The sequence below is a fragment of the Rutilus rutilus genome (assembly GCF_951802725.1).
Source record: "Rutilus rutilus genome assembly, chromosome: 7".
NCBI lineage: Eukaryota > Metazoa > Chordata > Actinopteri > Cypriniformes > Leuciscidae > Rutilus > Rutilus rutilus.
In genome coordinates this window covers 2,397,422-2,424,823 of record NC_140221.1, presented here as the reverse complement: position 1 = coordinate 2,424,823, position 27,402 = coordinate 2,397,422, and the positions used below count along the sequence as shown (strand labels likewise).

At 37.2% G+C, this 27,402-nt stretch overlaps 1 protein-coding gene across 1 annotated transcript in view; it reads right to left on the bottom strand.

The window, feature by feature from the left end:
* astn2 (astrotactin 2) overlaps nt 1–27,402 on the bottom strand; it is a 435,007-nt gene that overhangs the window by 147,792 nt on the left and 259,813 nt on the right. The window contains exon 11 of the mRNA XM_084413644.1: nt 3,063–3,213. Coding sequence (XP_084269770.1) covers nt 3,063–3,213 — 151 coding nt within the window. The remainder of the gene's footprint in view (nt 1–3,062; nt 3,214–27,402) is intronic.

Below are 27,402 nucleotides of genomic sequence, written 5' to 3'. Positions count from 1 at the left end.
TACCCTTTTATACCTGCAGCATTCATGCACTCATGTTAAAACGCCATGTTAAAAGGAAATGCACAAAAGTGTGCACACTTTTATACTGTCTAACAATGGAGACCAATCTTACTGTAGGCTACATTACCTAAAAGTGTACTTCAGTGTGTTAAGAAAGTGCATTCTCTTTAAGTACACTTAAGTGGCTTTTTATTTCAATAATAGTATATTATCTGCAAGTACAGTATTAATACTTTTAAAATTCAAAGCACACTACTAGTGTACATGCAATGCAATTAAGCATATTTCAAAAATGAAGTCACGAGAACCATTTTTTATGTCAAAATTGACGCTTGACAGACTTGTTTCATTACAAAAGAAAAGAGTGATTAGGACATTCCTCAAAATGTGACCTTTTGTGTTGCACGGAGGAAATGGGTTTGGAACGAGTGAAAGACAAGAGCATTTTCATTTTTGGCTGAACTATTCTTTTAAAGCACTGCGACTGATCAGATTGCAAAATCAGTGTCAGACTTTTATTCCTAATAAAAGTGTGAGTGATTAAAGCCCATCCTGCTGTACATGATTGATTCATCCATCAGCTCAGAGAGCGGTGAGCTCATCAATTTCCTTGCTTTATGAGTAGAGCTCGTCTCCCAAAAAAGCCATTAACTGCATTTCCTTGTTCTCATTTCCCTTCCTTTTAATCTGCACATGTAACACGAGACAAACTTATCCGCCTGTAATGAGACGTATTCGCTGTTCTCCTCGAATGAAAGCTCGAGAGCAGCAACAACACACACTCTTGACGGCAGTCAGTCATATGGTGCGTTCAAGTCCTCCTGGGAAGTTCGTACGTACGAGGTGGGAAGTCGTGTTTACGACGGCAGGCGCGAGTAAGATGGCGGAGTACTTTCTTTTAATTAATTACACAAAAATACAGTAAGGTTCTTAAACTCTTGAAAATGAAGAACAAAGAAATGTGTATCCGGTGTACTTTGTTTTTTTATGTTTTAAATTAATTTATGAAGCCACTGCCAACTTTATTGTTACATGTTGCATTGCTATATTATAATGCCATCATATCCTGTGCAGGATGTATTAGCTTACTGCGCTGTAAATAGAAAAGCCTGACAAGATCACTGGCTTGACGTATTGTGGTATTCCGCCATGTTTCTCACTGACACGCCCACAACTCGTAAAGATCGTGGCTTAAAGAAAATCCCGAGCTCCCCACTGGTATTTACGACATTGTGTTCATGTGCGTTCAACTCGTAAATACGATCTATATGAGATGACTTGAACGCACCAATATAACAGGGGTGTGTTTCCCAAAAGCATTGTTAGCCAACTATGTTCGCAAGTTCCGTCGTTATCAGCAGTTCAACGAGTCGGTGTTTCCCGAAACCATCGTCTAACGAACATTCACAAACAGCATCGCAGAGTTTGGAGCGACAGATCTCGACCTGTGGTTACAAGCAGAGTTTCTAGTTTGCATGACATGTGGACTCAATAAATCCTTATCTTGAGCCAAACAAGCAATTCAGTACAATCTATACATTTTATGTAGAATACATACAAATGTCATTTATGTCTTTTAGTTTGTCAAGAGATTTAAAGCGTCGTTTTTGAAGAGTGCGCATGTGTGAACGAGCTCTAGTGTGTAAGAACGAGCCTATGATTGAATCTGGAAATAAAGCAAAATAACTGAGAAAAATGAGAAATAGTCCTCAGATGTATAAACATCTAGCGTTAATTCGATCTCAAACAGATTTATTAAAGAAAGTTATTTCTCCACCACGTGCCGTTGTGACGTTATGAACAAACATGGTTGAACGACCGCTTTGCTTCGTGAAACAGTCGTGACCTGCTAGTTGATTTCTTCAACGATAGATCGTACTGTGGTAGTGAAGTAGGGCTGCCACTTTACGTTCGAAAATCGACAGCACAATCGATCGGACCAATCAACACAAGATTTTAACGGCCTTCTTGGAGCGCGTCCGGCTCGTCACGATACACCCGCCACACAGCAACTGCAGGCTCTGACACACACACACATAACAGCATAAATTATACGTCTCCATAATGTCTCTCTTTTTACTACAAAAATGTGAATTCTGCCGGTATGCAGACAGTCTCATGCATACAGATACAGATTCGGGCTACGGTCTACAAATTGCCAACGTAGGCAAATCTTTTGACATTTCTAACCGTAAACACAGTCATGTTGAAGCCGGCAGTGATGTTTCTCAGTCCACTCTGCTTATTGTTTTTTGAGAATGTTGCACTCCTGTTTGTCATTGTGCACGAAACCTCACGCCAATAAATCATCAGGAATATTGCTGACTTGTGCGTCTCAAGCGTCCTCTTTACGTTCGTCCTAATGCCTGTTAGTTGTGTCATGATTCTGCCCTCGTGTCCTTGATTTTCTCTAGTCTTGAGGCAGGATCATGACAGACCCATGTTTTGTGTGCAAGTGTTGTCTTGTCACTTAACCCCGCCCCCTTGTTCTCCTCGTTAGTCATCATTGTTTCATTAGTATCACCTGTTGTCCTTATCATTTTCTCCCCTATTGAATCCCCTTGTGTTTGCTATCTTGTGCTGGTTCATTTTGTAATCATCCCTATGAGTATTCTGTTAAGAGTTTTGTCAAAGAGCTGTTTAGTTTTGTATCTGCTGTGAGTTTATAGTCTAGTTAACTGTCTAGTCTTAGTCTAGTGTTGTTAGTCTTTATTTTCCCTACCAGTATTGTTTGCCCCCTCGTGGGTTTTGTTTTCCCCGTTTTTCCAGTCATTAATAAACCTTGTTAATTGCATACTGTCTGCGTTTGGGTTCATCACTGAGAGTCGTCCGTGGATTTGCCTGTATTTGGCGTTTAAAATGGAAACGTCTTTAGACATGGAAAATCGATTTTACAATCGATTCAATGAACACTTACATGTCAAAAATAAAATAAAAAAAATCACAAAAGTGACAGCCCTATAGTGAAGCAGCGAGTTACGTCGTTGTACGGGACACACACCCCTGACCGATTATTACACTGATGTTCCAGTGGATGATCTGTGGTCACCATGGCAACTCACCATGCAGCCTGTAGAGTCCATCCTTCTGTCTGAAACACATTTGAAGTTTTTCCGGCATCCTCCGTTGTCTTTGGAACAATCCCTCACTGGACCGAACGACGCAAGCAGATCGTCCACCGTCTCGAAATATGTGGACATGATGCCCTCCTCCCTACAGGGCAAACACAGGACATAAACACAACATTTCATTTCATGTAAAGTTTATCATCTTTAAGTACAATGTCAATCTAAGAACAGATTGCACATGTAGACTGCTCACCAACGTTGCGTTTATTTGATCACAAATACAGAAAAAATAGTACAATATTATTATTGTTTTCTATGTGAATATATAGTAAAGTGTAATTTATTCCTGTGATCAAAGCTGGATTTTCAGCATCATTACTCCAGTCTTCAGAGTCACATGATCCTTCTGATATGATCATTTGCTGCTCAAGAAACATTATTATCAATGTTGAATTCAGTTGCTTCATATTTTTGTGGAAATTGTGATGCATTTCTTTCCCTCACAATTATTTGATTAATAGAATGTCCAAAAGAAGATTTTTTTCAGCATATGATTTCTGAAGGATCATGTGACACTGAAGACTGGAGTAATGATGCTGAAAATTCAGCTTTGATCAAAGGAATATTAATCAGTTTTCAACAGTGATAATAATCATAAATGTCTCTTGAGTAGAAAATCATCATATTCAAATGATTTCTGAAGGATCATGTGACACTGAAGACTGGAGTAATGATGCTGAAAATTCAGCTTTGCCATTAAAATAGATAATATATATATATAATTGCACAATATTACTGTTTCTACTGTAATGAGTGTATTCTCAGACATAAAAAAAAAAAAAGTAGGATGTGAACATTTGCAGTACGAACCTATAAATAAATACGAATTACACAATGTAAAATATGCAATGAAAAAATAAGTGTCTTCAACATGAGGACAAACATTCAAAGCTTCAGCTGACGGCCAGAATCAGGAGCAGGACACACTCGAAACCTGTCTGTTTTGTGACTGACACAGACATGTAATTTGTTCCGATCCATCTCTATTTTTCAGTGAGGATGGAGCTGAAAGCGCAAGGTCACAGAGAGAGTTTGTGCTTTGTTGTTGCCATGACATCTGACAAACATCTGCAGTGATCTACGGTTTTGTGATTGTGACAATCACACATTATAACAACAAATACATAAATCCAACTGTCAGTTTCATTTACAAACTCTGTAAAGTAGAAGAAATTGATCATACAACTCAACACAAAGTAAAACTACACAGATGCAGGCATGTTGTTGTGCCTTTGTACAGCCGAAACAAACTTTGTTGCATTATTTTCCTGTTATGAAACAATCTGTATTGTAAAAAGCGCTGTATAAATGAAGGTGACTTGACTTGACTTTTGGCTTATCGTATATTATATAAGGTTACACTTTTATTTGATTGTCCACTTCAGACATTGTACTAACTATGAGTAATGTATTGTTCAACTACAGTACATGTCAACTAACTCTCATTAGAGTATTGAGTGTCTGTTTAATGTCTGATAACACTTTATTTTGATGCTCCTCAACAGATATTCTACTGATTAAAAGTAACTTTGCAACTATGTCAACTTATTCTACTAACCCAAACCCTACTAATATTCTAATGAGAGTTAGTTAATATGTAGTTGCAAACTTATTTGTTACTTATGGTTAGTAGAATGTCTATCGGAATAAAGCATAACCTTCTGCAGTTATGGAAAAACATGCTCTTCTACTCACATGCAAAGCACAATGGGAGCTACAAATCTCAGCAATGCGATATTAATTGGCTTCAATTGTTTTTAAACAATTCAACTGAAAATATTTAGTAAAAATAACATTATTTTAATCACAAATCTAAGTATAACATGCTTGCAACTAATTTACTTTAATGAAATGATTAGGCTTACTTATTATGAGGAAAATATTAAATATTATTACACCATTTTATATGCTTTTATAGACGCAGTTGTCAGGCATTTGATGTAATTAAAGGCTCAATTTATTCTTGAGCAGCACAGATTTTTTGTATAATTTTGTTTTGGTACAGATTTAATAAATTAATCTATTACTTGAGTTATGTGGCTCTTTGGTTTATGACTTGGGTCAGCAGCCACCCAGAACACTGGAATGTTAATCATAGAATGGAATGGAATGGAATGGAATTGAATGGAATGGAATGAATAGAATAGAATAGAATAGAATAGAATAGAATAGAATAGAATAGAATAGAATAGAATAGAATAGAATAGAATAGAATAGAATAGAATAGAATAGAATGAAATTGTCCCATCTCTGGGAAAATCATCTTGGACAACAATGGATCAATGGATCTATGGACCTCAAAAAAAAAGAAAAGAAAAAAAAAAGAACAATTAAATCAATTTGCCAACCAATTGTGTTTCAGTTGTTAGTAGAGATTCAGCATTGTGACTCATACTGTGTCCTTGAATTAGTCTCATTCAAAACCTTGCAAGTAACAGCCGACTGAATGCTTTTCGATTCAATGCATGCTGAGATTCACATTCCTGGTGAGTGCTCTTTATTTCAATAGCACCTCGAGCAAAAGTCTCATGTTTCTTATTAATGACAGTATTTTCTGTGAACTTAGACAAAGGCACTACAACATAAGCAGCAAAGAAATTAATTGGAGGTTAACCTGAGGTCATGTAACATATAAATGTCTGCTGATCAGACACATGTTGAATGACACCGGCTTGTGAACGATAAAAGATATGCTTCCAGAGCCGTCCAATACATCTGCTGATTCTCTGCTCACACAAAAACAGCATGAATAGAGACAGATTAGTCTCAGTGGAGAAACAAAACGCAAAAACAAAACCGTGGCTGAATGTTTTACATGTCAGTCAGGTGGATTCTTCATATACTGGCTGTTTCTAAACCACAAAAAGCTGCAAATTGGAACGTTAAACAGTAAAATAGAGAAACAGTAAAAAGAAGTTTGCAAGAAATATCTAAATATCTCTAAATAAGAGAAACAAACAGAAAGCTTTTGGAATTGTCATACAGCAACTGCACTGAAAAATAAATTATATATTTTTTTAGAAATTGCTAATAATAATTAATTATTATAGTAATTACATAAACATGACAAGTAACACATTTTTAAATTAAACATGAACTTTTAAAATAGAAAGACTGAAATGGTCTGAAATAATCTGTTTTATTTACAACTTTGAAATATATATATACATTTTTTACAATGTGCCTTAAATGTATGCTAATTAAAAAGAAATCTGTGAAAAATTGTGTATTGCATTATCTAAGTAGAATCATTATTACGAATAATAAGGGTAACACTTTGCAATACGATTTCACTAGTTAACAATAAAAGTTAACAATACTTAATACACTCTAAACTAACAAACATTTTTATTATCTGATATTAACAAATTTTAAATGCTGTAAGAAAATATTGGGTAACACCTTAAGGTGATGTAGTTACACGTTACTACATGTACTTACTATAGTATTAATTCATAATTACAAGTAAATTACACTAAACCAAACCCTAACCCTAACTGTAACTCTATAGTACATGTAGTTCATTAATATTATTCAGTACTTATCTGAGTGTGACTACGTCACCTTAAATTAAAGTGCAATCAAATATTTCTCATTGTTAGTTCATGTTATGCATGATTTAAGGTCATGTCATGCATAAACCCTTAAATGCATGAATGTTTCACCAATCATTATTACATATTAGAGTTTTCATGAGATTCATGGACAAATGATTTTACTGTAGTTTGATGAAGGAATGCTTTTGAAGTTTCACACATGCATGTGTCTGTTCACGTGCGGCTTCATCTGCCCACAGTCAAGTCAAGTCAAGTCTCCTTCATTTATACAGCGCTTTTAACTATATAGATTGTTTCAAAGCAGCTTTACAGAGATAATAGGAAATTACAGTAACAGAGATTTATTGGCTTTACAGCAGCTCTAGAAAAGTTATCATCCAGCTAATGTTAGTTTTGATTGATTCACTTCCGTTGCAAAGATCATTAGTTATTAACTTAGGGGCCGCTAACACGACACCGTGAAAACAGAGAACCCTTAAAGGAGAACTCCGGTCAATTTTAACATTGAGCTCATTTTTTTGTACATTTGGAGTGCTGTCAATACAGAGAACAACGACAAAAATCGGTGTTGCCTACACCGAGTTATTCTATTTTTAAAATTTGCACCCTGTTGACTTCAATGGGGCAAGTAGTAAGCCTGCTTTTTAGCCTCTTAACATCCTTTAAGTGTCATTACAAGTGCACAGAAAATGTGAGTGATTCCTTCTGAGTGAACACGAGTGGATCTGACTGCAGTAGATGTTAGAGATATTAATAAAAATGAAGTTAATTCAGCCAGCGCACATACCTGTATTTACTTCCTGTTTTCGGTCAAAGTCCACAGTAGTCGATTGTCGAGTTCACGCGCGTGATCATAGGTAACTAAACCTATGCGCGTGAACTCGACAATCGATTACTATGGCCTTCCACCGAAAACAGGATGTAAACAAAGGTATGAGCGCTGGCTGAATTAACTTCATTTTTATTAATATCTCTAACATCTACTGCAGTCAGATTCACCCGTGTTCACTCGGAAGGAATCACTCACATTTTCTGTGCACTTGTAATGACACTTAAAGGATGTTAAGAGGCTAAAAAGCAGGCTTACTACTTGCCCCATTGAAGTCAACAGGGTGCAAATTTTAAAAATAGAATAACTCGGTGTAGGCAACACCGATTTTTGTCGTTGTTCTCTGTATTGACAGCACTCCAAATGTACAAAAAAATGAGCTCAATGTTAAAATTGACCGGAGTTCTCCTTTAAAACACGTCTCCTCTTCGGTCCCCCTACAGGTTGGAAGCGGAATTGTCCATTACTGTTGTCATAAATAATTCAGCCTACTGTCACACGCTCGCTGTTTATCCAGCACCGGCTTTGGAATGAACGATGTCCACAGACAAGGTAGAGTATGATGCATGATTTTATGAAAGTATGATGTATTGGGCCATCAGAAACAAAGAAAAACAAAACAATGACTATAGTAACGCTTGCCATAAAGCAAGTCAAATTTGTAGTTTTCTTATGTCTCATTAGAACTACAGAAACGCGACCCGATCTGGCAAACTTGCATAGTGCGGTTATAGCAGATTTAGGGCCGCAAATGAATGCAGAAGTGCCTTTCACCATGTTACGACTTGATGAACCACTGAAATGATTTTGGAAACATTATTTTGAGGTACAAAATAATCTTTAGTGTTGCTTTAACGCGCTCCGGCCCGCTCATCCGCACAACAACAGTGCCTGGCGGCTCGAGAACGCAAACCTTGAAATTGTTTCCAAGGTGTAAACATTATCATCTCCGTGTAAACTTCAAAAACGCGAATCTGTGAAAACGCTGACGGCGTGCACATGCAACGGCGTCCCACAGTGGAACATATGCGTTAATAATGAGCGTGTCTCTGGCTGTCTCTGTAGAGCAGGTGGACGTCCACAACCGGGATTATTAGCAGTTCTCACAGGACAAAGCCTCCAAACTTCCCCTAACAAGACTGAGCATGATTTCCCATGGCAAGGGCATTGGCATCGCCCACAGCCTGCCTTCTCGCATTACATGTCACCCTAACAAGCTCTGCAGACACACACACACACACAGCATTACAGCTGCGCCTGGACACCAGCCTTAACAAGCGGTTACAGCTCATTCCAACATGATTCTGTGTTCATGAAACACAGATCCACACATGATGACTGATCTTGTTGTTGATCAATATAATATTTCACATGAACTACAAGGGCGAATCTCATAAAACCATGCAAACCATTTAATTTAGTAGATCACTAAACTACTATTCACCCATCATTCACTACATGATGTTTTATTAACAAAGTTCGGGAGGAGCACGTTCAGAAAATCAAAGCTAATTAAAGACCTGTGGAGCACATTCATTTAATCAACCCAATCAACAAATTAAGAGGTATATATATATATACACCAACCCCTCTCCTCACTTCTAGTCCTGACTACTCTTACAACAACCGCGGGGAATACTCTGGGTTCGGGCAAACAATTCCCATCTGGGATCCCTCCCCCCGACAGCACGCCAAATACCATCATCTTTACTCTGTTTAATTTGATGCAAGTGTGAACTCGTGAAACCTACTTTAGCATACTAGTCCTAGGTCTTTAGCCCGATCGGAACCAAACCAGTGCGGTACAATTCTCTGGACTCTCTAGATCAATAATTATCAAACAAATGTTGAACTTTTACATTTCCAGAGTGTGTTTTTTACTGTTTTTCACTGGGGTTCTTGCTTCTATAAGTTTTGATGTGTTTTAGGTGGTTTGTATTGTTGATTGCTAATGATTTGATAAGATATTTTGTCTGTAAATAGTTGTTTCCACTAAAAAAGTATGAATTTTTACAACACAAACCTTTAAGGCCGTTTTCTCAAAATGTTTTTTTTTTCTCATACTCTGAGCCAGAAACCTCCACTTCAGCAGCACATAAACCAAACTTTCCAGTTGTATTCCTATCTATATTCTTAAGGTTTTTACAGAGGGGTTTGTTCATATATCGTTCAGATTCTGATTTATACAACATTTTATACCTAAAAACGGGGCGAAACTGGATTTTTGTTGACTGTTGACAGTTTTTTTCTGATTAATGGAGTGATAAAAAGAGATATCCAAAATCCCCTCTGTAAAAACCTTTGACTCTAATATGTCAACAAAATGAAACAAGAATTTTGAATCTGGCTTTATCCAATGTTCAGATTTCTCTTCTGGAAATATATGTAAATTAGTGCATTTTTAACGAGATAATACCTAATTTGCATATTTAAACATAAATATTCTAAAAACTTGTAATACAAAAGATATTTGACTTAATGTCAGTAATCAACTGGGCAAGTTTCATGCTGATATCTATTAGTTTTTTTTTTTTTTTTTCTATTCACCTGGGGTGTCTCCCCTTAAAAAAGCTTTAAAACCAAATATTTCTTATGGTAAATTGCCTGTATTGGCTGTAAATGGTCTTTTCCATCTATGATGTCAGTGGTAACATGCTTGCTAAATAAAACGTAATGTATTTGAATGCTTATGTGCTTAAAGACCTTAAACCCCGATAAATGCTGCTTGCAGCTTTAATTTTAATTGGTCTAGTTTACTATAACTGAACTTATTTCGCTCTTTATGATGATGATGGTGACTGTGCCGACTCGTTTGGATCATGTGGATTGCAGTCTAGATTAAATGATTTGTGTTGATAGCATGTTTTGTTTTTTAGTAAAGCAAAAATATTGCTTGTGTTACAGTAATCGTAAGACCGAAGAAGTTCACTGGAACTGAAACGTGTCCTCTCTGTACAGAGCACTTTCATTTGCACATATTAACTAATAAAAAATATCAATTATATTTTTGTGGATAAATGGGAGTGAGCAGGTTTTCCTATTTTTGATTTAATTTGAGTCACTTGTAATGACAACAACCAATCCCCCCTAATAATATTAGTGAAAAATAATTTCGTACCAATTAAGGACATAACCATTTTTCATTTTGTATTACTGTAATGCATTTAAAAAAATAGAAATACAATAAAATAATCATTGACAATGTATTGCAGTAAAGATCATCGAATCACTCGGAGTGATGGGAAATAAAAACGGATGTTTGAAAACATACAGTATTGAACATTTAAAGGCTAAATGTGGTTTGTCGCTAGATAGCTAGAAAGATGGGTGGATAGATAGAGTTACTGTAGATACAGACACAGAAGAGATATTTCATATGTGAGGCAGTTATGCTGCTGGGAGCTAATTACAGTTTTCAGTGTGATCTAAAGTTGATGAGCAAATTTTGGATTGTCGCCCTTATAGGAGTGGATATGAAACAGGTGAAATATTATTAACGGGATAATTCCTTTGAAATTTTGCTGATTCAATCAGGGGCCGCAGTGGCTCTAAGATGAAAGCCATTTGTCTTGTGATGCATAGGAGGCTGATATTGCCGTGGCATTTCATAACTGTGCTCGCTATTGACAATTTTAATCATTCTCACCCGCCCCGTTCCTGTGATGTCTTAACTGAATTCCTCTGACAGCTGGCGAGCACGTCAACATCGCGACAGTTCAGATTGCATTCTAATGCATGCTCGCACAAACAAACACCTGCCAGGAGACCCGCAGAAATGAAAGAATTGCTTTTTCCCGTTGTCTGGACTTCAGGAGAAATGTGAGCTTTATGTGAGTGGGTTGAAAGGGGTGATGGATGACTGGAAGCCTGTACCACATGTGGAGAGCAGAACCCTGCAGAGCGATTGTGTAATTAATGTGAAGCCTGAATTATTGATGGATGCTGGCGAGGGCAAAGCTGCAGAAAGGTGGGCGGCTGAGAATAACAAAAGGTCAAGGGTCACATACACTCAGGTAGTGTTTCACCGACCTGAACCTCGATAACATAAACCATCATAGCACCGCAAAGCAAGCAGTGAGAATGTCAAAAAGTTGAGATATGCATGAAGTCAGTGACATCTAGACATATTTCAAATGTCAGTGACATCTATTAGACATATACATTTTTTTGGTGGATGTGGTCCTTAAATCACATTATTACATATTGCTATTAGACATACAATATATCTCACGATAATGAATAAACACGGTAGGCCTATTTAAATTGCACTTAAAAAATACAGCAAATAATTCTTTATTATTAGATTTTTAGAATGCATATTAATACTTCCACCAGCCAGTTACATTTACAACACTGCATGTATTGCTGCGTCACAGACACATGCACACACTGATGCAAACAAGCCCAACACAGATGAGAAGAATAGGGGAACGAGTGAAGGAGACGTGATGAATGAAAATGCACATTCACTCTTCATGTTATCTGGAAATCCCTTAAGAAAGCTGCCACACAGCAATAGAATCAGTCCTGGATTTGAGTCCTTAATACGGTTACATTCACATTCAGTTTAGATAATTACGGGAGTGACAACTGCATTCTACAGACTCACACCTGTGACTTTGCAGGACTCGCCTTTGGAAATGAATGGCTTCTGGTCTACAGTGTGACGTTCGTTTGTGAGTAAAGGATAGACGGCTTCAGGGAAATGCAAGTGTTGTTGATTCAGCATTTGCTCAAGGTCTGTAAATGAATCATAGCCTTTGTAGTGCCAAGTAAAAATTATTATTGCACAACAGTCAACGCTAGTGGTGTATAATTTACCCATCCCTGATCCTGAATCTCTCCCCGAGTACAATAATCAATCCTAAATAGCCAAACAGTCTCTCCAGGATCATCGATTTATTCAGGAAAGAATTGCAAATAATTCATTCCATTCATGTTTATTTGCATAGCGCTTTTCACAATACAAATGGTCCCACGGCGGCTTTACAGAGAAAGCGCTAATGAGAGAGCCAATCCAAACTGTGGCAAAGGAAAACTTCTTAAGAATGCATGGATGGATGGATGGACTGATTGATGGATGGATGGACTGATTGATGGATGGATGGATTTATAGATGGATGGATGGATTGACTGGTTAATTGATTGATAGATGGATGGATGGATGGATGGATGGATGAACTGATGGATTGATGGATGGATTTATAGATGGATGGATTGACTGGTTAATTGATTGATTGATGGATGGATGGATGGATGGATGGATGGATGGATGGAGTGACTGGTTGATTGATTGATTGATGGATGGATTTATAGATGGATGGACTGACTGGTTAATTGATTGATTGATGGATGGATGGATTTATAGATGGATGGATTGACTGGTTAATTGATTGATTGATTGATGGATGGATGGATGGAGTGACTGGTTGATTGATTGATGGATGGATTTATAGATGGATGGACTGACTGGTTAATTGATTGATGAATGGATGGACTGATTGTTTGCTTTGTCTTTTTTTTTTTTTTTTTAAACAGGGGAAGAGCATTAGATTTATATTGCAGTATTTGCCTCTTTTCACATTAGTGTTAACAATCATTCTCACACTAGTGCAGAAGAAGAGACCATTATAGTGACGAATGCTCCTCTCCGTGAATCTAGAGTCCCCCTCTTACTTCAAATCAGCTTTTTTTCTTCGTGGATGCACATACACATCTGACTTGGTGCTTACAGAGTTAGGATTAGATAATATTGTATAATAATGCAGCAGAATAAGGTTTCCACTGTTAGAGCTTTGGAGCCCTGAAAAGTGTGGGGCTCAAATATAATTGTCTTTTTAAACTCATTTTTCAAGTTATTTTTATGTAATAACATCTGATGATGATGATTATTAGATTATAAAGGCATCATTTTAGATAGTTTGGCTTGTAAGGACTTCTCCCAGTAAGTCAGATCATTGTAAGTCTGACATCTGAGTTTGTGACAGACACGGTATTGTTTCCTCAGTTCTGTTTTGTGATACACTCAGGTTGTGCAGGGGACGAGAGCTTTTCAGCTGTTATTACGATAACATTTTTATGGAGCAGATTTGCCGGTAATTTATTCTGTATGAGAGTGGCATTTCCAGAGGGCGTTGGTGAATGGGGTTGATGAGGGTCACAGGCTGGGCTAATGGGAATGCAGACATGATGTGGCCCCAGTTTGACACATTCACTGATGGAAAGGTCTACAATATCAGTGCCAGTAATCCATTCCCTTTTAAAGTTAATTAAAGACAAACATCTTAATGGCTTCTGGCATTGTTGAGGTAGCCTCTCATTTGAAAGCATAGTTGAAGGGATATTCAACTTAAACGTGTCAAAGGAATTAAAATATGCTTGACCTGTTCACATATAAGAGTTCGCTAGAACTTCTTCCACACTACAAACTTCCAGATGGTGCAATTGCTGCATCGCTACTATTGAAGAGGAAGCATTTGTGCAATCAAGGTGCTGTTCAAATCACTTTTCAGGAGCAGATGTTTCCTTGATTACATTCAACATGTGATTTGATGCACCATGCCATTTACTAGAAACAACATATGAAGCTGCAAGAAGAAATATGAGGGCCCCGAAAACACAACAAAACGCTGAAATGGCTCATATATAGCAAGGTAAAAATGAGCTCAGATCAGCATGCTAAGAAGCTCAACCTAATACAATTTGGTATATTTTGGTATATCATGCATTTAAGGGCGTTAAAGTCACACATGCATCGATGGTTCCATGAAGAACCTTTAACATCCGTGGAAACTTTTCACTGCAAAAAGGTTCTTTACCATCGTCAGATTATTAGAGAAGATCTTCACACTCTTATAATCATGAGATTCTGTCAAGTATCCTCGGTCTTGAACATCATTGTGCGTCTGTAAATTTGCACATGAAGAGGTTTTGAGGGTCTAATTAAAACCTCATTAGGCTCTAGGAGTTTAAAATGAGAGCAATCTCTCAAAATGAACTACAGAATCTCACATAGACTCGATTCTGAGCAAATGGAACAAAAATAACCCTTTCATTTATGTCTCCTCATATTATCACTTAATTCAAATCTGAAAGGTTACCTTATCTTTATTGTAGACTTTAATATCACACAGCAGAAAGTAAAGTGTCTATAATGACATATATATATATATATATATATATACACTGTTGGTTAGGGTTGGGTACTGAAACCCGGTTCCAATAGGGAACCGGTTCCGACGTAAACGGTAGTAACGAGACCGAATAAGAACGAAACTTTTGGTGCCTGACTTTTTTTTACCGCCCCCTATAAAACATCTCGCGGCACGAATGTTCCAATAATAAAACATCTCCAGTTAACCAGCAAAGCATTCATTTCGTTCGTTTGTTAAATAAGAGACGATCGGGCGCTGAAATGTGTTTTTTAAATCAAGTGATCAAAGTGCTCGTTGCCGCTGCGATCAGTGGTGCTGATACAGTGTTTTCTCTTGTGGCTCGCGCACACCGCACTGTCTTCACTCGGACGCACGCTTCAATACGTTGCGGAGACTCTCTATTCGTTCCGGTGAAATCACAAAATATAATGCACACAAACGTGTCCCTGCTTGATGTACAGCCACTGATGAGCATAATCGGTAAAAAAAAAAAAAAAAAAAAATGTACAAATGCGGATTAGAACCCAAAACCTCTGACACGCTTGACGAAAGTTCAAGTTCAGCTGCCAGTGTCGTGGTGGACATGGTAAGTCTAGTATTGTAATGCCAACTGCAAATCTTGCATATCAAGTATGAAGTATATCAAGTATATTTATATGAGGCTATACTGTGTGTGTTAAATATTTCTGCTCAGTGTCAGATATTTCTCTGTTTTAAAGTAAAAGTCATAATATGAGAAGATTTTTTTTTTATCTTAACTTAAGTGTTTTAGGCTACATCAGTAGCCTATTAAACGGCGCAATTTTTCATTTAATCAGAAATCAGAACATCTTTAAAGATTTAAGTTAATATTGTGTCCAGTTTGGACACACACACACACACACACACACACACACAGAGGTATTATTTTTTTGGATAAAGTGTGTGCGGTCTCGTTTTCTTAAGTATCGGTTCAAGAACCGTTTAAGCACCGGAAACGTTTAAAAAATACAGAGTAGGTACTGGTATCGGATAAAACCCAACCATTACCCAACCCTACTGTTGGTAGAATGTATATAAAATATTCACATAATATCATTAAAGTGGTTTAATTCTAGTGAAACTTGTTTGCTTTCAGCCAAAGAAAATGATCCAGTTAAAGGTTGGAAATAACTTTCTTTTCTTTTTTTTTCAGACTGCATGAAAAAAATTAAAACAATTTATCCCGATGCCTTTCATGGACTGTACTTTTAAAATGAACTAAAAATTCTCTGTAATTCAAGCAGCGTGTAACTGTCTATCCCAGACCTCACATGCTCTCCTCTTCTGTCTCACTCTGTCCCTTCCTTCTCCTTTATGGCTCGTTCTGTTCAATCACTGTTCAGATGTAATCTACATTTCTACCTTAATGAAGAAGTACTGATGTTCCTGCACTAAACTGTGAGTGTCGTGATACGCAGCTCTCTCTCAGTCTGCGCCGGTTCTTCTGTTCTTCTGGTCGAGGACTTTCTTCGGATACATTCCTAATATAATGTAAAGGAGAAACCGGGTTTCCCAGAATCCCTGTGTAGATTCATCATCTGACACTTTAAATACAATTATACACAAGTCTACTGAACTAGAACTAGTCAACAAGCAAACTACTATTGCAATAAATCTGAAATAAAAACTAAATATAGGTACTAGATGGAAAAACTTATAATTAAATGGCTTAGAAATGTTGCCTCAAATTGCCTTTAATATATTAAAGCTAAATATAATTATATATATATATATATAAAAAAAAACAATACAAGCACATAATAAACTAAATCTAAAATGAAAACTGAAAATATAAAAAGCGGATTAAAAATATTAAAAACTATAATGGTATATAAATAATATAAAATAACATTTTAACGAGCCATCTAACTGACCAACTATCAAACCAATCAATCCTCCAACCAAAGCGCATCAACTCTAATGTTCAAAATAAAATAGAGGACGTCATTTAAAACAAAATAAATGTGAAGTTACACTATTTCTTACGAACGAACGATGAGGAAACAAACAAACAAACAAACAAACAAACAAACAAGAAAACAAACAAACAACAAACAAACAAGACAAGAAAACAAACAAACGAACACAAACAAACAAACAAACAAGAAAACAAACAAACAAACAAACAAACAAACAAACAAACAAGAAAACAAACAAACGAACACAAACAAACAAACAAACAAGAAAACAAACAAACAAGCGAGCAAAAACAAACAAACAAACAAACAAACAAACAAACAAACAACAAACAAACACACACACAAGAAAACAAACAAATGAACACAAACAAACAAACAAGAAAACAAACAAACAAGCGAGCAAAACAAACAAACAAACAAGCAAAAAAAAAAAAAGCAAACATACACATTTATTTGAATTATTGAGTTCTGATGCATAGAGCGAGGCCTCCAGAGATCACAGGGGAAAAGCATTGTCAGCAATATTACAAAGTTACAAAATCAACTTTTATATTCTGAATATATTTACAGCTGATGTTTAAACTTTAAACTTACTATAAGTCATATATTCTAAGCTGAGATCACCAAATTGAAACTAGTTATGCAGGCATTGAACATTAACAATACACTGGTAGAGGAGAAGAGAAGCGCCTGCACTGCACAGCGAAACAGGGCTCTACCTCTGCAACGTGTTTGTAGTCAAACAATGCAGTGTTTAGCGTCTCAGATGGTGCCACAGATTGTCTAGGACAGTGTCTCTCCGAGGAAAACTGCGTTTCATCCGCAGCTGTGCAAGTTGTGCTGAGGAATGGGAAATATCCAACTCTAAAGTTGCAATCTCAACAATTTACTGTACAAGCTGTTTGCAAAACTCCCAGATGCCGCACACAACACACTCAAGTAATAGGCTACTACAGTATATAAAGAAATACCTCTGAATGGTTTTTAAGATGGCATGTAAGACATTCTGAGATTTTTAACAAATAAAATAATAAAGCACCAGAATGTGTATGAATAGACAGACTCTCTAAACCTCCCGTAGACTCTCATTAGCGTTTCTGCTGGAAAAAACACGATGAGTAAGAGCGTTGTGGGACGCTGGCGCATTTTTTTTTATTGAATTTATACCTCTACTTCAGCTAAATCAATATGAGAGTGTGACCTTTGACCCCCACTGTTCAAAACTGGTTGTTGTTTTATGAGTCTGGGACAAAAGCGATTTACGAATCCACTGGAGCTTCTGTAATAGATGGATTAAAGCAGAAGGGCGCCGACAGCTCAACAGCGTGAGACTTTATTTGATGTGTGTCTATAATGAGCCTCGCTTTGCTTTCATAGCGACCAGAAGAGTGAGTGAATATGGCCAGCGATCGGTGTGCTGCGAAAATACATTCACGGGAAATATCGAGAACCACTTGAAATTCATCAGTCAAAATGCTCAAATCACTTTGCTTTGTTGTTCGAACGGGGGAAATACATTGTGCTTTATATGAATCATAACAAGGACAGACTGATGAGGAAAAATGTGTCTAAATGTTCTGTCAACTAGTATTCATAACTACATACAAGCAGAGTGAATTACATGAGCTTTAAAATATATTGGAATTTTCACATTCCAACACGCAGAATTATGAATGGGAAAGATCTAAATGTGTACAGAAAACAATAAATACATCTAAGGTATAATGCAATATAATGCAATGTCTTACCTTCATTTGGTGGCTTTTCTTAGAAAATGTTTACATACTTTCTGTATTCATTACATATTCATTACATATTTACATATGCTCTATTCATGTTGGCTGATTCACATGCAGCAAAGCATATTGGATTCATGCAAGTTTGCATAATGTTAAATATTCAAACAACTGGGAGAGATTAATTCATTACTTTCTTGGTATAATTTTGGTGTATAAGACAATTAACAGTCTCCAAATATTGGATGGATGGATGGATGGATGGATGGATCTATCTATCTATCTATCTATCTATCTATCTATCTATCTATCTATCTATCTATCTATCTATCTATCTATCTATCTATCTATCTATCTATCTATCTATCTATCTATCTATCTATCTATCTATCTATCTATCTATCACATCGATTTATTAGTTCATTCATTCATTTTCACAAATGTATTAGTTCAAGAAACCACTGAATATCTCACCTTAAATCAACTGACTCAATCTGTGTAATGAATTCTATCTGAGACAGGATTTTTAATGTAGTGAAACTGCATCTCTCACACAACATTACACACGGAGATAAAAGTATATATCTGGAATCCAGGTCCTTCATTAGGAGTCATATGTGGTGAGTGTGATATCAGCTGAGAAGCCGATACGCCACTGACTGTTCGACTCATTCTCCTTGTCGGACTAAGACTAATGACTAAAAAAAGAAAAGAAAAGCGTTCAGTAAGCATCTCTGGCCAGTGTGAAACACTAATCGTGAAGCGTCCTCTGCCGTGTGTGTGTGTGTGAGCAGGAGGTGTGTAGCTGAGATCGTGAAGCGTCCTCTGCCGTGTGTGTGTGTGTGAGCAGGAGGTGTGTAGCTGAGATCGTGAAGCGTCCTCTGCCGTGTGTGTGTGTGTGTGTGAGCAGGAGGTGTGTAGCTGAGATCGTGAAGCGTCCTCTGCCGTGTGTGTGTGTGAGCAGGAGGTGTGTAGCTGAGATCGTGAAGCGTCCTCTGCCGTGTGTGTGTGTGTGTGTGTGTGTGTGAGCAGGAGGTGTGTAGCTGAGATTGTGAAGCGTCCTCTGCCGTGTGTGTGTGTGAGCAGGAGGTGTGTAGCTGAGATCGTGAAGCGTCCTCTGCCGTGTGTGTGTGTGTGTGTGTGAGCAGGAGGTGTGTAGCTGAGATCGTGAAGCGTCCTCTGCCGTGTGTGTGTGTGTGTGTGTGTGTGTGTGTGAGCAGGAGGTGTGTAGCTGAGATCGTGAAGCGTCCTCTGCCATGTGTGTGTGTGAGCAGGAGGTGTGTAGCTGAGATCATGAAGCGTCCTCTGCCGTGTGTGTGTGTGTGAGCAGGAGGTGTGTAGCTGAGATCGTGAAGCGTCCTCTGCCGTGTGTGTGTGTGTGTGTGTGTGTGTGTGAGCAGGAGGTGTTTAGCTGAGATCTGCTCAGAGATCATGAGAGATGTTCAGTCTGTTCGATAGGTCAGGGTCAACACTTCCCGCTATAACACACTGTTTCACAGAAATCAAACGCATAAGGAAATCCATATAAATGATTGGGATTTTATTAACTTTTTTTACTTTGTATTTATTTAGAGGAAAACATTGAATGATAGAGGGTATATATTTTTATACTATATACTATCATGGGAAAAATAAAATAAACCTCACACTCAATAACCACAAAAAAAAGATGCATGTTATCAAAATAGCAATGCAATAAATAAATAGCCACAACGTATAAATACTTTAAATACACATTTGACTTGTATTTATCAACATATATATATTGATATTTATAATTATACTATTATAAACATATATACATTTAAAATATAATTATATTTATAAATTCTATATGACCGATTTAAAATAATAAATATGCTTAACTGGAAACTAGCAATTTGAATTAGTTGTTTTGTGTTGAAATGTAAATCAAAATTCATTGGTAAAAATGTCTGCATATTTATGTTTCTGATTAATAAAAAAAAATGTTTAATGCTTTTAAATTCATCTAAAATGCATTTATTCAATACAATAGTTTCATTCTTTTCTTTTCTCTTCACATTTATTTAAGAACTCAGCATGTGTTAAATCATTGTGATGCACTGTTAATGAGAAGGAGAGCAGTGGTCTCATGCAGACTCGTGGCAGAAAAGGTTTGTTCGCTCATTTATCGAATCCACATGGAAAATGTATATTTGTAGACAAATCTAAAAATCGAGCTTGGTAACATTGACATAGAAAAAACCTGAGAAGTAATAATTAGATTGCACAAGTAGTTGTGGTATAGTCCATTAAAAAAGTTATCCACTAGGCACATGTTCTTAATTTTTAATGCATGTTATCAAAATAGCAATGCAATAAATACATATCCACAACGTATAAATACTTTAAATACACATCTGACTTGTATTTATCAATATATATTGACAGTAATAAATAGTGTAAAAAAAAATAAAAATAAATAATTGGTTCTACAATGTTTTCTTTTTCTTCTTTTGGGGTGAATATATTTTTGCAGGTTTAGTGAGATAAACCAGAAACTTTGCTTTTGTACTTTTCGGTTGTGCCTTCAAGAAATAGTTTGAGACAACCGAATAAAAAACTATTATGTCTTGGTTGTATAACTTTCTGTGAGAGATGATTTATATATTGCAAAACAAACCTGTCCTTGAAATTGGTCTTTTTTTTAGTGGATCGGTTGAAAGACCGACATTCGGTTCACAACAATTCACAAGAGACATTCAGTTTCCTTCCTTTCATGTCAGTATCCAAAAGCTACAGCGCTAATGGGACTCAGAAAGCTCGAGTGATTATTTTCTTTTTTTTTTCTGAACGCAACTAACATTACTCACATTTCGCACATGTGCAAATTGACCAATTCGGTGAGATATTTGCTGTGTGGCAATTATCCAGCATGCTTTTCTGCAATGACACACCAGATTTGAGGTTCGCAGAAAGAAAAATAAAAGCTTCTCTGAATGGAGGAGGACCTTGTCTCTCTTGGCTCTCTAAATCACACACATCTTGTGCCTTCTGGGGGGCTTTGACATTTTCACACACAGTGGAAGTGAAACATTGACCCTATCTCAAGACCTAGATGTAATGAAAGTCTCGAAGGTTGTACTCGATTTCAGATAGTGGCTTCTGTTAAACAAAGGCATTACATTTACCATTATACAATTGTAGCAGCAACTCCATATCCTTACAGCCTTTTTAATAGCACATAAACATAAACTTGCATTAAAGCAGAAGCCTTAAGAGTCTGCGGTAAAACCCTCATGAGAAGCTGCATCTTTACATTCATCCTCTTAAAGCCACACCACTATAACCATCAGAGTAGCACGTTTAAAACAATCGTAATTCAGATCGTTATTCAGAACTCTTTAACAATGCAATTCAAGATCATGGGCCCTATTTTAACAATATGAAGCACAAGTATCAAACGCGAAACGCAAGTAACTTTGTGGACGGATCTAAAATGTGTTGGTCTGAAGTAGCTACATTACTCATAGGTGTGGTTTGGGCGTAACGTGAAGTAAACCAATCAAAGCATCATCTCACATTCCCTTTAAGAGCAGGCGCGCTTGTTCCATGGCGGTTTACTATTATAACGGCGGATTTGCCAGGAGCGGTTCACAGCCGAGGAGACCGACGTTCTTGTCAGGGCCGTAAAACACAGAGAAGTGACATTGTATGGGGATGGAGAAACACACCCAAATTAGCTTCGGTTAAACAGGCGTATAATAATTTGGGTAAATGTGTAAGCTAGATTTATGCCTATTTTTTCACATCTTCATGGACACCACAATGATTTCCCTCGTGTGGTAATATTTTTCCTTGTAATTATGTATTACATTATTAAAATTAGTATTATGTAACTGCTGCATCTGTGTAGATGAGAGAAGCAAAGTGTATGTGTGTTTTGCACACGCTACATTATGGCCAAGCATGCGCCCTTAAAATAGCATCTGAATAACGCGCCACTGACTTTAGACGAGGTTTCTCCTGGTCTGTGGTGGAATTGTTTTCTGAAACTGCAAAATAGCACCAGGGAATGTTTGCGCCGGAACACACCTCCTCTTTTCGCTGAACCGCCCCCGGGAGCGCAAGTTCATTCCCTAATTTACCGACGTGCGTCTGTGGAGGGAAAAGTTCGTTGTGCGGCGGGTGCAAAATAGGAATGAAAGAACTACAATTATTAGGCTGATAATTATCTAATATTCTTCATCTTCAACAGAAAAGTAAGACATTTAGTGAGCTAGACACAATTAACAATCGCAAACAAAGAAAGGGAAATCTGATGTTCCCAGCATGCTTTGATACGTACTGTATAAGGAGAGTAAATGTTGAAGTTAAGAATTGTTTTGTGAATATAGGAGGAGATCTGTTAGTGTTTAAAGGGTAACTCTAGCCAAAATGCAACCTAGGGTCTTCTTGTTAATCTACTCGAGGCAAACTTCGTTTAAAAGCACAATTAGAATGAACATGTTTTTGTTGCTTTATGTATTGTCTTACCAATGTGATGTTTTTTCTTATCTCTTTTTTTTTTTTCTCAATTCAACATAGTCACATATGATTTTGGATATGTCTGTATTTTGCATTTTGTCAGTCAAAAATAGTCAATCTCCGAATGCAACGTAACAGGGAGGAGAGGAAAGATGGAAAGATCCTAAAGCTTAGTCCCATATAAATTCACGGATAATTTGTTGGTTTGTCGTTAGTGAAAATCAATATTGACCTTGTATTTGAAAAAGGATCCTCATATAAGAAACAATATTAAAATTCAGAGTCAATTCATTCACATTCGGAGATCGACTATTTTTGAGTGTCAAAATGCCGGCGGACACACAGCTACAGTGAGTTGTTCAAAATCTTTCTTTTTAGTAAACTCTGTGTCCACAAACAATGTTCTCAATGCTGGAGTTCATGTGTAGAGCCCCTGGTGATACTTCCAGCAAAGTTTCATGTTGTGTCGAGCCTTCTTAGTGTTTTAAAAATAGTGATTTCTGATGCTATCATAGTCGTGCCCCAAGCTCTCCCATTCACAAGACAACTTGAGCGAAAACGAAAATACGGTCAAACTTAAAAGTGGCGTTTCCATTCTAATGATGCTTTTAAACTAAAGTTTGCCTCGGGTAGATTAACAAAAAGACCCTAGGTTGCATTTTGGCGAGAGTTACCCTTTAATGTTCTGTTGTGTTGGGATTTATAGCGGTTTCTGTTGAGTTACCACTGTAGTGAAGTGGTTAGATTGCGATACAGTAGCCTAAATTGAAATTGAACATTGATTTATATTAAAGGCAATAATAGTATGCATTGCACTGATGGTTTTTACACTCTAAGAAGAAATGGTTCTGTATGAAACCTTAAAGGGTTCCATCAGGCGCTTCACATGCAGGATGGGAACATTTTGTTGATTTTTGTTTTAATGCATTCATTTTGTTTCAATTCATTTTTTATTGTAATTAAATGTTATCACTTAAACAACTTGTAAACATAATTGAACACTATGGGAGAAAAAATTTAATAACCCATTAAACATGAACGTGTCATGAAGTATAATTTCACTTTTCTCCTTCACTCTTAAAAATAAAGGTTCTTTATTTGCATCGATGGTTCCAGGACTAACCTTTAACATCCACAGAACCTTTCCATTGCACAAAAGGTTCTTCAGATTTTTTGGAAGCGCTATAGAACATATCTGGCATAAAATAAACCCAAGAACCCTATTGAGAACCCCACTGAACTTTTTTTTTTGCACACCTTCGTAACTTCTCCATGATAACACTGCTGTGTATTTGTGCAAATCATCACCTTTCCAACATAATGAAAACTTTTCTGCTTGACTTTGGCAGGTCTGGGCTTCTCCTGCATCTGCTAAAGCTTCATACGCAGCGCTGAACATCAGCCCTGTCTGCCAAACGAGACAACACGGGGAAATGAGTCCCAGACGGGGAGGACAGGGACCCAGAGAGACGTGCAGGGGGGCGGAGGGGAAAATGACGGGTTATAGCGCACGCAAACGCTTTCCCTCTCGCAGATGGCTTGCTTTAAAAAAAAAAAAGAACAACAAGGGAGTTGGAAACAAGTAAAAACTGTACAGTAAGCAACACAACAATACACAGCTGTTCAGAGAGCTCAGAAGAATGATTTTACAACAGTATTAGATTGAAATTGCATTTCACATTCGTCTCAGTTGTGTTTTACTGCATGGGAACACGTTTGTGTACATCAGACTTGACCAGACATGACTACATGAAGGTTAAAGAAACATTCCATCCAATGGATTCAGGGCAAATCTTGAAGGACAAAAATGCAGAGGTTAATGGTTTTAACTGGCTTCTTCTGTACGGTTTACTGCAAGCTTGACAGACGCCAAGCCACAACCACCTAACGTTGACCTAAACCACACAAATGCACTGACGGGCAAACTAGTGGCTTTCAGCACTTTGAATCAATTGAACTAATTGATTCAAGAAGCTTCACAAGGTGAGGACCTCTTTAAAGTCGGCATGAAACGAAAGTTAAGATATTTTTTTTCGTCCCTATTGTGATGCATATCTGAGTGAAACAGCTACTGGAAAATCTCTGATAAGTACAAAGTAGTCTGAAATAATACTCTCTTATTTTTAGTTTAAAAGAAGTATACTAAAAATACACTTTACCCCTGGTTTCACAGACAAGGCTTAAGTCTAGTCTAGATGCACATGCATTTTAGTGCCATTGTTTTGTCTCAATGGGATGACTATTGAAGTTATGTGATTACATAGGCCATAATCAACAAATACTGGCAAAACAAATGGACTAATCAGTACAACTCCTACCATTCTGGCTTATTTAGCTGTATTGTCTTTGTGCCAATGCAGAGACACAATCCCGCTACCAAACTACACATGCAGCATTAAGTTGCACAGTGACAATACTGCGGTCATCAATAATCTCTGTCTTTCCTACACAGAAATTAATCACCTCTGTTGGACAGCAACATTGTGTTTGGCCATGATTATCCAACTTATAATTGTCCAGGGTTGCTCTGAAGTTGATGAATGGGGCTCTGGCTGTAATTCATAAATATGTTGCGCTTCATCACGAATTCCAGTCTGTGAGGGAACTCGAGCGAAGCCTGGCGCTTTTAATTGAGATACTTAACATGCATGACAAATGAGGCAACCCTACACAAGGCAGGTTCATCACACTTCATTTTTCCCCAATGGAAGGTATGGCACATATTACAGGGGATATGAAATCAGGGTCCAAATTTTGGCTTCAGAGACTTTACAAGACTTTAGAGTTCACTAGTACACTAATAAGATTTGAAGTACATTACAAGTGTGCATTCATCATTCATTCATTCATACATTCTTCTTTTTCACACGGGAAACTGTAGGGTGCCACAGGCAATTCGGGTTGCCTTAAGACAAAATAAAGCCATGAAAATGACCTACGCATATCTCCTCAAAAAGTCAACAATCCTGAAAGCGGCTGTATATTTGGCACAGCCTATGAAGTATGACAGGATGAACGGAGGACATTAGCTTGTGGTAATGTTCAGTTTGCTTGCATCGAATGCACCATTCATCAAAGCGCCGGTTCTGTCGTTCGCACTCTCGACTTATCGACAGTTTCATATTGACAGTACAATGGGCTTTGAGCACAGCTGGAGACGCCTGGAGTGGGATTGATTGGGGGATTTATGAAGTGTTTGGGACAGAGAAGCTCTTCAGGGAAGCCTTAAGTGGACCTGTGGAGTCCATTGAAGAACCGGACTCACCGCAACGCTAATAGCATGTGTGCTTGTAGATGTCTGGTGAAAACATGACCTTAGACAGCTTGAGTCCCTCAAAAGCAGCGGCTAAATCATGTGGGATCAGCCTCTATAAACACTGCAGTAAAAATCTATGAGCCACCTAAAACCTGCAGCAGACTTTCAGGGGTTGAAGGCATAGTGACAATAGAGATTCCAATAGATGAGGCTTGTGACTTTAGTGCTTTGTCTCGGGCCTATTGCAGATGAGTATTGATCTGAAAGCATTATTATCCCGAAGGGCTGAAATGAGGAAAGACTTCTTCTTTTTTTTTTTCTTTTTTTTTTTACATGACAAAGATCTCTGATGTAGGTCACCAAAACCAATTTACTCTAAAATCTGTTCACATTCATTGAATGGAACATATGGCTCAGCTTTATTAGGTTTTGACGGCCATTTTATCATCTGAAAGGCACACATTTTAAGACTTGCGAGTAGCATGATTTGAGGAATCAGTCTGCAACAGAAATGGTGTGGAAAAAGTCACATGGCCAAAGTTAAATACTTAGGCTTAGGGATTTTTTCAGGCTACTAATCATAATAACTATGATGCATATTAATAGTGACGAATGTCTTTGGATTTAATCAGATACCATTAATAGTATGAATGCATTACAATTAATACATTTTTCCCATCAAGGGAAACTGTATGTAAATTCTGCACTGCAAAATATTCCTACTAGATCAAACATGTTAAAGTTCTGCCCTTCATCCCATGATATTTTCCATCAAACTTCTTTCCTCCAGACAGCACACAAACAGCACACAATCGATCACCATCTGGGTTTTAAATGCCAAGATTCTCACATTAGCTAATCTGCCTGGCTGGTATTTAAACAGGCTAAAACATTACAAAGGTTTTAGGACAGATCCATCCCATTGGTTTTAAGCCTTTAACACAGTTGGGCAAACATTGATTACAGCTTTCATTCATTCAGTAACAGTAAATGTAATATTAGTTAACATTTAAGAGTTGCCGTTATTTTTTTATGCTTCCTTGTCAATAAACCATGGGAGAAATGGCAAATAGCGTGTATTAAAACAGTTCGTTTTGAGGTGTCTTGACATGTGGCACAGTCAGAGAATACGGTCTCAAGACTTTTTAAATTAATCATTCGAGGTACAAATCATGCGTTTTGTTGTGAAAAGAACTCACATAATACTATTTTATATTACTTAATAGTAATATTTTGTTCTCAGTAGTTTAGTAGCTAATTATTCAGTTTTGCAAACAACATGTCATCCAACCTTTTCCTCAGGGTTGTGTTGTG